This window comes from Phascolarctos cinereus, unplaced genomic scaffold (assembly GCF_003287225.1).
Source record: "Phascolarctos cinereus isolate Bilbo 61053 unplaced genomic scaffold, phaCin_HiC Scaffold_2;HRSCAF=192, whole genome shotgun sequence".
NCBI lineage: Eukaryota > Metazoa > Chordata > Mammalia > Diprotodontia > Phascolarctidae > Phascolarctos > Phascolarctos cinereus.
This window is the reverse complement of record NW_027555625.1, coordinates 324,832,588-324,844,902: the sequence shown is the minus strand read 5'-3', so window position 1 is coordinate 324,844,902 and position 12,315 is coordinate 324,832,588. Positions and strand designations below refer to the sequence as shown.

General features: G+C 39.6%; 1 protein-coding gene across 4 annotated transcripts in view; it reads right to left on the bottom strand.

Annotated features, from left to right (window-relative positions):
- Positions 1–12,315, bottom strand: part of SAMHD1 (SAM and HD domain containing deoxynucleoside triphosphate triphosphohydrolase 1) — a 55,377-nt gene that overhangs the window by 2,636 nt on the left and 40,426 nt on the right. For 3 of the 4 annotated variants that reach the window (XR_002326884.2, XM_020998819.2, XM_020998817.2), the window contains exons 13-15: positions 11,371–11,466; positions 10,541–10,645; positions 9,837–9,974 (exon numbers count right to left, since the gene is read on the bottom strand). Coding sequence is in view for 3 of the 4 variants with exons in the window: in XM_020998819.2 (XP_020854478.1) it covers positions 9,837–9,974; positions 10,541–10,645; positions 11,371–11,466 (339 nt within the window). In the remaining variant the exon portion in view is untranslated. Of the gene's footprint in view, positions 1–39; positions 197–9,836; positions 9,975–10,540; positions 10,646–11,370; positions 11,467–12,315 lie in introns of those variants that run through there. The other variant, XM_020998818.2, reaches the window with a different exon arrangement.

Below are 12,315 nucleotides of genomic sequence, written 5' to 3'. Positions count from 1 at the left end.
TATTTTTCAAGAATGAAAAAAAATGACAAACAAGGAAAAGATAGTTATACCACTTGACCTCAGAGTGAGGAGAGTACAATTTTATTAGACTCAGAAAATGGCAGAGCGAAAACAGAATCTGAAACTCAACCCAATCCCCTTCAATTTACAGGTTCGGCAATGAGGGATTAGAGGTGAAGTACCTTGCTCTGGCAACCTAGAAACATAACAAGTTAGTGGCAGAGTACAGATGGATACTTAAGACGTCCAACCTCCTTCCTCTCAGGATTCTCCCTGCCATAGGACGCCTTCATTGTGTTCAACTCCCTAAATTATGTGTACCATGGATGCACAACTCCCTGAGCTCAGGCCACTACGGCACTGTCATGACAGCATGACACCAAGAAGCCTTATCAAAATGGAAAGATTTAATTAAGCATTACTGTCAGGTATTACAGGCCCCACTACGAAAGGGTGCCCTTGATATGAGATGATACTGTTGACCCACCAGCAAGGGTTCTAAATAGGAATGGGCTGCACTGTATCATTTATATATCTGTGAGAGAGTTAACTGGCTTAATACTATGGCCTGTGGGAGGGAACTATTTTCCAGCTGAGTGAACCACAGTGGAGAATCTTGGCCTCATTAGTATGATGCTTAACCCAGACTGTTACCTGATGCAGACCTCTACGCTATCCCTAAGTAAAAGATCCCCTCTGAGACCTTTGTCAATATTAGGGCAGTTGGAGGGAAAAAAATTATATATATGTATATTATAGGCATAATATACATATATATTATAGATATAGATATATCGATATATAGATGGACAGACACAGGGTGAGTTGAAGATGAAGGAGTGATATCTGGAGAATAAAATTAAGAGGTGAGAGAGGATTATACTGGGAGGAGAAAAGGAATGGTAGAATGGGGTAAATTATTTCACATAAAACAGACAAGAAAAGGCAGTGGAGGGGAAGTGGGGGAAGGTGAGAGGGGATGAGCCAATCTTATTCTCACCAGATTTGGCTTAAGGAGAGAATAACATACACACTCAATTGGGTATAGAAAGCTATCTTACTGTACAGGAAAATGGGGAAAGGGGATAAGATAAGAGAGCAAGGGGTGGGGTGGATGATGATAGAGGGGAAGGTAGACTGGGGGAGGGGGTAATCAGAAGCAAACACTTCCGAGAAAGGACAGGGTCAAAAGAGAGAATAGAATAAACAGGGTGGGATGGGATGAAAGGAAATATAGTTAGTTTTTTACAACATGACTACTATGGAAGTGTTTTACATGACTACACATGTATAATCTGTATTGAGTTGCTTGCCTTCTCAATGAGGGTGGGTGGGGAGGGAAGAAGGGAGAAAATCTGGAAGTCAAAGTTTGAAAAACAAATGTTAAAAATTGTTTTCACATGTAACTGGGAAAAAAGATATACAGGCAATAGAAATCTATCCTGCCCTACAGGAAAATAGAAGGGGAAAGGGATAAGAGAAGGGGGGGAGAGATAGAAGAGAGGGAAGATTAGGGGAAGGGTATTCAGAATGTACCCTGTCTTGGGGGGAGAGGGACAAGATGGGGAGAAAATTTGGAACTCAAAATCTTGTGGAACTGAATGCTGAAAACTAAAAATAAATAAATTAATTAAGCACTTACTATATTACAAAAAAAGTAAATGATCCCTCAAAACAAAACACTGTTGGGACTTCTAGGAAGAGAACAAGGAGAACAAGCCCCACTAACTTCCTCACTCAAGACACACTTACTGAAAGGAGGTCTATTCTAGATGCCTTGAGATGTGAGCCCTTGCTTGTATTCACATGAGAAAAGCAACCTTGGCATGTTTTTTTTGGCAACCAAGCACAGCCATCCACCTTTCAAGACATCTCCATGTCTATGGTGTACCACACCCCCATGTTGAGATTTGGTTATTCTGTGATGGAGCATATCCAAAACAGCCTGATCATCTCCCACTCAAACCAGCATGTCCCCATTCTCCTTCCCCAACTTTCCCATTTCCAATAACAGCAGAAAGTCACTTCTGCATGCAAACTTGGAGTTTTCCTTTGTTATACCAGGTCAGATACCAAGACCCATCAATTCTTCCTTAAAAATATCCTTCACATGGATCCTTTCCTCTGCAACATGGATATCATTACTCTAGTCAACAGAGTCTTCACAATATGTCAAGATTACTTTAATATCTTTCTTACTGGTCCCTAATTTCAAATCTTCCTTGGAGAAGTCTTCACCACTCAATGGGTTCTCACTGCTTATAAAACAAAGTCCAAACTCCTTAGCTTGGCTGTCAGAGTTCTCATAATCTGATCCTTCCCCTACTTATTCGACTTTATTTCCCATTACATCCCATCACTTCAATCTAATTAATTTTTACACAAACATGTTACATTCATTGCAAACTTTTAAGACTTTGTCCATGTTGTTCCTTCAAGGTGCCCAAATCCTATTCATGCACTAATATTTACCTCAAGCTCCACTATTTTATTTTGACTTAAATTTTTTAGAAAAATTCTATTAATCATCACAGTACTCATAAAAATTAGAAAAATAGTATAGGGGGGCAGATCTGAAGTCTCCCAAATTCCTCTCCAAATAACCTTAAAATAATACCTCAAGATGAATTCTGGAGTAGTAGAACCAACAAAAGGACAGGGTGAAATAATTTTCTAGCCCAAGACAACTTGGAAGATTGACAGGAAAGGTCTGTCTCACTCACAGTCCAGTGCAGGCTATACATACCCTAGCAAGCCAGCAGAAGGCCTTGAGGATGACTGAATTGGCCAGGGTACTTGAACCAGCTGCATCAGCTTTCAGCTCACAGATTGTAAGGGGATTAGACAACTGTCCAGAAGGAGATTACAGGGAATCTTTTGCTGGCACTGGGTGCAAGACTCTGTTGCATTGCCATACATGGTTCCGGGTCATAGTCCCAGGAAGAGGAAGACAAGTACTAACACACTACAGTATGCTGCCACAAACAGGGACCCTGGTCACAGTTCCAGGGTTAAGAAGAGTGCTTGTGGTTGCTCACATATCACAGCACAGGCCAGGAGAGCAGTGACCAAACCTCTTCTTAAACCCTACCACCTTGGAAGAACTGAAAACTTACAGATCCCCAGAACTATCTCTGAAAATAGCAGCATGAAAAATCTGAAGCTTGAGACAATGCCTTCTCCACCCCAGGAGCAAAGCCCAACTTTCTTTTTTTTCGGGTGAGGCAACTGGGGTTAAGTGACTTGCCTAGGGTCACATAGCTAGTGTCAAGTGTCTGAGACCAGATCTGAACCCAGATCCTCCTGATTCCAGTGCTCTATCTGCTCTACCCACTGCACCACCTAGCTGCCCCCAACTTTCTCATAAAGTTAAAAAGTCAAGAAACAGGCTAGGAAAATGAGCAAAAAACAAAAAAAGAAAAGAATCTGACCATGAAAAACTACTATGACAGGGAAGATCAAAACATTCAGAAGACAACAAAGTCAGAAGAGCTACATACAAAGGAAAATGTAAATTAGTCAAAGGCCCAAAAAAGAATTCCTGAGAGGGCTCCAAAAGGATTCTAAAAACCAAGTAAGAATGCTGGAAGAAAAACTGGGAAAAGAAATGACAATGATGCAAGAAAATCATGAAAAAAGAGTCAACAGCTTGGTAAAAGAGGCACAAAATATGCTGAAGAAAGTAACACCTTGGGGCAGCTCGGTGGCACAGTGGATAGAGCACTGGCCCTGGAGTCCAGAGGACCTGACTTCAAATCTGGCCTCAGACACTTACTATCTGTGTAACTAGGGGCAAGTCACTTAACCCCAATTGCCACACACACAAAGAAAGTAACACCTTAAAAAACAAATGGTCAAATGGGAAAAGATACATAAGAGATATACAAAAACTCACTTAAGAGAGAACTCCTTAAAAAGCAGAACTGGCCAAATGGAAAAAGATACAAAAGCTCACTGAAGAAAATGAGTTTTTAAATATTAGAATTGGGCAATAGAAGCTAAAGACTTCACAAGATATCAAGAAACAATCAAAACAAAATCAAAAGAATGGAAAAACAGAGGAAACTGTGAAATAGCTCACTGGAAAAACAACTGACCTGGAAAATAGATTGGGAAGAAAGAATTTAAAAATTACTGGACTACCTGAAAGCCATAATGAAAAAAAAGAAAAGCGTCTAGACATCAACTTTCAGGAAATTATCAAGGAAAACTGCCCTGATATCCTAGAATCCCAGGGTAAAACAGAAATGGAAAGAATCTACTGATCACCTCCTCAAAGAGATCCAAAAAACAATACTTTCAGGAATATTAAAGCCAAACTCCAGAGCCAATATTATAGCCAAATTCTGGTCAAGGAGAAAATACTACAAGCAGCCAAAAGGAAAAAATTCAAATATGTGGAGCCACAGTTAGGATAACACAAGATTTAGCATCTTCTATATTAAAGGATCAAATATGACATTTGGAATATGATATTCCAGAGGGCAAAAGGAACTAGGATGATAACCAAGATTCAGCCACACAGAAAAACTGAGTATAATCCTTCAGGGTAAAAAATGGTCATTCAATGAAATAGGGGACTTTCAAGCATTCCAGATAAAAAGAGCAGAGCTGAATAGAAAATCTGACTTTTAAATACAAGGTTGAAGGGAAGTGTAAAAAGGTAAACAGGAAAGAGAAATCATATGGCATTCAATAAGGTTAAACTGTTTACATGCCTACACAGGAAGATGATACTTGTAATGCCTAAGAACTTTCTCATTATTAGGGCAGTAAGAAGCAGTCTACATAGACAGAGGGCACATGGGTGTGAGCTGATTATGATAGGATGCTATCTAAAGAAATAAAGAGGTGAGAAAGAGAAGGGGAAAGGGAGAGGTAGAATGGGGTAAATTACCTCACTCAAAAGCTTTTTACAATGGAAAGGAAGATGGGCAGGGGCTAGGGGTGGTGAACAACACTTGAACCTTACTCTCAAGGGAAATGGATCAAAGAAGAAATAACATACACACTCAGTTGGGTAGAGAAGTCTTTCTTACCCTACAGGGACACTGGAGGGGCAAGGGATGTGAGAGGATGGCAGAGGTATAATAGAAGGGAGGACAGAATGGAGGAGGCAGTACTCAGAAGCTAAACAACTGAGGAGGGACAGAGTGAAAGAAGAGAGAGATGGATAAGGAGGGGAAAGACAGGATGGAGGGAAATACACAGAAATCGTGACTGTGGAAAAATGTTTACAGCAAGTTTCTCTGATAAAGGCCTCATTTCTCAAATATATAAAGAATGGAGTCAAATTTATGAGAACACAAGTCATTCTCCAATTGATAAATGGTCAAAAGATATGAACAGGTAGTTTTCAAATGAAGAAGTCAAAGCTATCCATAGTCATATGGAAAAATGTTCTAAATCACTAGAGATTGGAGAAATGTAAATTAAAATGACTCTGTAGTACCACCTCATACCCATCAGATCGGCTAATATGACAGAAAAGGAAAATGACAAATGTTGGAGGGGACATGAGAAAACCGCAACACTAAAGCACCGTTGGTAGAGTTGCAAACAGATTCAACCATTCTGGAAAGCAATTTGAAACTATGCCCAAAGGGTTATAAAACTGCATACCCTTTGACCCGGCAATGCCACTACTACTTCTGCATCCCAAAGAGATTAATACAAAAAAAAAAAGACCTACATGTACAAAAATACTTATAGCAGCTCTTTTAGTGGTAGCAAAGAATTGGAAATTGAGGGGATGCCCATCGATTGGGGAATGGCTGAGCAAGTTGTGGTATATGATTGTGAGGGAATACTATTGTGCTACAAGAAATGATGAGCAGGATGTTCTCAGAAAAACCTGGAAAGACTTATATGAATTGATAAAGTGAAGTGAGCAGAACCAGAAGAAGAACATATACCATAACAGCAATACTGTATAATCATCAACTGTGAATGACTTGGCTATTATCAGCAATATAACGATCAAAGATAATTCTGAAGGACTCATGTGAAAAATGCTATCCACCTCTAGAGAAAATACTGATGGAGTCAGAATGCAAATTGATGCAGACTTTTAAAAATTTTCTTTCTTTTTTTCAGGGAGAGAGTCTGTGTTTTCTTTCACAACACGACTAATACAGAAATATGTTTTGCATGACTACACACATATAACCTATACCAAATTGCTTGCCTTCTCAATGAGTGAAATGGGGAGGAAGAGAATTTGGAACTCAAAATGTTAAAAAATGAATGTTAAAAATTATTTTTACATGTAATTGGGAAAATAATATTTTTTAAAAAAGAAAAATAGTAATAAGTATATGTTTGAGACATTATTTCTTCAGTCGACCAAAAGACTGCTTACTTATTTATGGAACTGCATACTGAATCAAAGACCCTTTGCTGCAACTCTTGGGTAGCCAGGTGTCTGCAGCCTGCAGGTACGCATTAGACCAAACTTACATGCCTACTTAAACAAATTAAAAAAAAAAGGCACTTCATTTTAATATTTTTTCCATATTGCACTTCACTCTTTTCTAGATGGCCTGCTTCACTCATTTTGTGACTTAGAGTCATTAGTGCAGCATGATGGAAAGATCAATGAACAAGGAATCAAGACACCCATAACGATGTGACTTTGAGCAAGTCACTTTTCTTCTCTGAAGTCAGTTTTTTCATCCTTTAACTGACCCCGTTTCAAATCACACCTCAGCCACTTCCTATGTGATCCAAGGCAAGTCACTTAATATTTCAGATTCCTCATCTGTACAACGGAGACAATTATACTTGCACTAAATTACAGGGTTATTGTGAGGAAAGTGTCTTGTCAACCTTCAAGTGCCATATACAAGTTAGCGTTCCAGCACTTAAAAAAAATAGTATTTCATGTCTGTATGTGAAATTTCAATTCTACGTTTCTGAGCAGGCTACTGACAAGGCTGTTAATGTAGCAGAGGGGAAAGCTTCATACAAGCAGTGAAGTTGAGTGGGCTTTAAAGGCTATTTAAGAATTCAATAGGCAAAGGGAAGAAGTAGGCATAAACCTCTGTGTGAACAGGAAAGCACCAAGCATATTTGGTGAAAAGAGAGTAGTCCGATTTGGCGAAAGCCCATGCTGCAGTAAGATGACTGACAAGAGATAAGAGGAGAAAAAGCAGGCCACTGCAAGGGTACAGACAGTCTTGAAGGACAACCAGAGAAACCTGAATTTAAATCAGCAGGCAGTAAGGAGCAGATGACTTCTGAACAGAAAAAATGGAATTAAAATGAAAATTTTTTTTGTACAAACAAAACCAATGAAAAAAAGGAACCAATGAGAAAGGAACCAGTTATCTGGGGGAAAAATCTTTGCAACAAGTTTCTCTGAAAAAGGCCTTATTTCCAAGATGACTGACTCAAGATGCAGATTGAAATGTACATTTTTGGACATGGCCGATATGGGAAATTTGTTTTGCTTACCTAAACATATTTGATACAACGCTTTTGGTGGGTTTTTTTGTGTCCCCCCTACCCCCACCCCCCACTGGGGTTGGAGGGAGGAAGCAGGAGGGAGAAAAAAATAAAGACTTGCTAATTAAATTTTTTTTTCTTAAAAACTAACAACAAAAGAAAAATGGCACAGCTGGATCAATGTATAACAATCTAAAAGCATAAAGCACAGATGGGGGGGTGGGTAGGATCAAATAGTGGAAATGGAAAGTCCTGTTAGGAGGCTACTTCAATAAACTAGATGCACAGTAATAAAGTCCAATACTGTGGTAGTAGTAACGGGAATAGAGAAGAGGGACCAGGGGCAGCTAGATGGTGCAGTGCATAGAGCACTGGCCCTGGAGTCAGGAGGACCTCAGTTCAAGTTTGGCCTCAGACCAGATACTTGACACTTACTAGCTGTGTGACCTTGGGCAAGTCACTTAACCCCAACTGCCTCAAAAAAAGAAAAGAAAAGAAAGAAAGAAAAAAGAAAAAAGAGAGAGAAGAGGGACCAGATTTGAAAGATGCTACACAGAGATTCAGCAGAACTTAACTACATATGAGAGGTGAGGAAAAGGGAAGAATCAAAGAGAAGCACAAGGTTTCAGACATTTGAAGAAGGTGAAGAGTGATGCTACTGACAAATGTGAAATCAGGAACGTGTAGACTTAGGAGGAAAGATAGCAAGCTTGATTTTGAACATGTTGAGGTTCAAACACTGGGGAAACAGGTAGATACAGATATAAAGTTGCAGATAACAGATTTGGGAATTATCTGAATGGAGTTAGTACCCAAAGCAATAGAAGTGAAAGAAGCTGTTAGGGTTTAGAAGACAAGTGAGAAGAGGAATAAGGGCAGAACCTTGGAGAAATACTTGCCCTAAAGGCTCAGAAAGAAAAAGAGGAACCAGAAAAGGAGACAGAGTTCAGAGAGGCAGAAGGAGAAACAGAGTGTTGCACCTCTGAAGTGAGGTCCAGAGCAGAGAAGGTATCTGCTAGGGAGGGCTGGCCAGTCAGTGAACAAGCATTTATTTAATGCCTACTATGTGCCACAACGGGCAACTGATTAGGCACCGGGTAGGGGGAGGGCTGAGTGAGAATGGTGACTCCTAGGATGAAACCCTCGGTAACTAGAAGGATTATGGTGTAATTGACAAAAATGGGGAAATTAGAAAGAAGGGAGAATTTAGGGGAAAAGATGAGTTTTGTTCTTAACATGTTGAGCTTGAGATGCCTATGGGACACATCTGGGTGGACATGTCCAGCTGGCAGTTACAGATTCTGGACTAAAGCTCATAAGAGAGATAAAGGCTAAATACATTGATGTAGGAAATATCTGGACAGAGATGTCAACTGAATCCATGGGATCTAATGAGATTAAGAGAGAGGGTCCAGAAGAGAAGACCCAAGAAAGAGCCTTGGGGTTACACCCACGCCCACCCCCCCACATGCATCCACACAGTTTGCAGGACATGATAAACCTACAAAAGAGACTGAGAAATGGCCAAACAAGCAGGAAGAGATTCACAACATAACATGCAAAACAAATCTCAGGGAGGAGAGAGTACTTAGATAAAGGTAGTAGTGTAAAAACACTAAGATGTCAAGAAGGCTAAGGACTGAGAAAAGGGTTACTGCTTTTAGCTGTAACAAGATCATTGGTGACCTCGGGAGTGGCTAGGACAGAATCTAAAATGCCATGGGGTTAAGAAGTGAGTGGGAAGTCGAGGCCAGGAGTACAGACAGCTTTCTCTAGAAATCTGGCAGTGAAAAGGATGGAGCACGCGTTGGGCTGGAGGGGTTGTAATTCTGGTTTTACATTATAGGGGTTCATAGTAAGTGTCTTTACTTTCACTGCACACATGACACTCTTGGCACGTTTGCAGGCAGGACACGAGAAACTCAACAGCGTCAAATGTGACAATGTAGTTAAGGAGGAGGAGGACTGAGAAAAGGCCACTGGATTTGATGATCAGGTTCTCATTGAGACCCTTGCAGAAGTCAGTTTCAGTAGACTGGTGGGGCAAAAGCCAAATCAAAGAAGGCGGAAGACGAGGTAAGGAAAGATATATCTAGCAAAGACAACTTTTGTTCCAGAAGATTATCAGTGAAGAGGTTTACAGATAGGATTGTTGGTAGAAGGGAGCTCATCAGGTCTCCATTAGCACACTCACTAAAGTAATACCCAGGTTGCTACATTTAAAAAAGAAAAAATAAAGTTTTATATTTTAAAATGATAATCAAATTATTTTAATTTAAATAACAGCTTTGTCAGATTCCAAAGGTATGAGAAGAAGGTAAGAGAAAGGATCCTTCTATCTCTGGACTTGCAGAAAGGATTTACTTAAGAAAGAGTAATAAACAACTTACCTGTGGTTTGGTGAAGTTTTTGTTTATGCACCACTGAACAAAATATTTACTGGCAGCATCTAAACTTTCTGTATCTGTTTTCTTACAGTATACTCGGATAAGCTGTTCAGCAAATTTTTCAGGTAGAAGCTGTGAAACCTTTTCAAAAGAAAGATTTCATCATTTCTTTCTTGAATCACGAATAGATAAGATACTAAATCTCCCCACCAACTCCGTCCCCACTTTAACGTTGTTGTTCAGCTGATCAGTTGTGTCGGACTCTTTTGTGACTGAAGGGATTATAGCATGCCAATACTGTCCATGAGGTTTTCTTGGCAAAGATACCGCAGTGATTTGCCATTTCCTACTGCAGTGGATTGAGGCAAGCAGAGGTTAAGTGACCTGCCCAGGGTCACACAGCTAATAAGTGTCTGAGGCTGAATTTGTACTCAGGTCTTCCTGACGTGAGGCCCACAGCTCTATCCACTGAGCCACCTAGCTGGCCTGCCTCACACACTATCACTAATAGTATTTATAAAAAAAACCCACCCCATTATTTTCCTTTCTAAGTATTATGTCCCACAATGCATAATGAAGTACATCTCTACAAGAAGATGAAAAAGAAAACCAAACTATTTCGAATAGCAATAAAAATGTCAGGCAGGTGCACAGACTTGCCAGACGTCACACTAGCAAACTTATTTTTACCTAATTTGGGTGTTTACCTGATCTTTTGTAATCATGACTGCTTTACTTTTGTTACTCTTGCAATAGAAACGGACATTATCAATAGGATTTTTTTCTTTCATTCCATAATCCATGTTGATAACCTTGACAGAAGAAAAAAGAAAAAGTTACACAACAGCAACAGAAATACTACTCTCTCATTAACTAAGCTTAGAGAGGCAAGCCAAGGAATACTGCCCATCACTGTGACTGAGAGCAAAGGAATAACACAGCGAGACGGAGACGTTCTGCTAGAAATGAACCAAAGGGACTTTTTAAAAAAATTTTAAGCCTGGCCAAAAAGTTCCTAGAAGCACAGTGGATACTATGACTTGGTGGAATAAGTATAAGTGTCCATCAATTCAATCATTTCCTTTGGCTATGGGATGAGAAATACACACAGAGTTCCTGCTCTTGAATTCCTGGAAATTGTGTGTTAAAATGAATTGGATTTTCCATTAAGGAACAATGTTATAACTGAGTTTGTTCTTCTGACCAAGGACATTTTATCAAACACTGTCCTAGAGAGGAACAAGAATTTGTCATAAAAGACAATTCTTATGAACCTCTATAAATGACAAGCCATCCAGCCCAATCCATGTTCCAAATACATTGCCTGGTGTGGGCAGCTAAGCTTACAGCCCTTTCATTTCAGGCAGAACAAAACTCAAGCCTTCTGGAATGGGAAGTTAGAACCGGTAAAAATGTCACACTTCTACACTACCTGAAATGATAACAGATTAAATGACAGGTGGACAACTGTGAGCAGCTTACAGCTACTCTCTTATACATTACTACTGTTAATGATATCATAGTGCCAGCAACTTACATCAACTATGAAATCTTCAGCCTTCAATTCAACTTTCAGGGCTATACCTCGTGGTGTGGATGCAGCCACATCTTTTGGAAGGTGATCATATTCCTCCTAGGAAAAAAAATGATTCTGAATGTACTATGTAGAAGACAGCTCAATCTAGAACAGATGGTTCATACTGCTAACAAGCACATTCACAGGTCTTTTGTCATGTAAACACCCCATGTATTCTCTCATCTCTCCATCACATTAAAATCTCTCTCTTCCAAGAAATTTGGAATTATGAGAATAGAATGACAAAAATATCTACACCCTTGGACAAAGAAATTCTACTACTTGGCATACACCCCAAGATAGCTATTGCCAAAAAGAATGACCCCAAGCACACAAAAATATTTAGACCAGTATTTTTTCATAGTGGTAAAGAAATGGAGACAAAGTAGATGCCCATCGACTGGGGGAATGATTAAACTAATGGTGATAAATGAATATAATGCAACATTACTCTCCTATAAGAAACAATGAAAATAGTGAACAAGAAGTGTGGCATTTCTGGATACAGCCAATGTGGAAATCTGACTATGTATATTTGTTATAAAGACTTTTCTAATAGGGAAGAGGGTAGAGAAAATGGGAAGATGAAGGGTATAGGGATAGGGTAAGGAAAAAAAGCAAAAGAGGGTATTGAGGTTATCTTTTTTAAGATGGAGAGAAAGGATGGACAGCTAGGTGGCACAGTAGATAGAGTACCAGCCCTGGAGTCAGGAGGATCAAAGGTCAAATCTGGCCTCAGATACTTGACACTTACTAGTTGTGTGACCCTGGGCAAGTCATTTAACCTCACTGGCTAGCCAAAAAAAAAAAAGGAGAGAAAGGAACAGAAGGAAGGCAAGAAAGAAAAAGCAGCCAGGAGGACAGCTTTGAAAACTGAAGGTTGGTCTTATTATATACTCTGTGCCT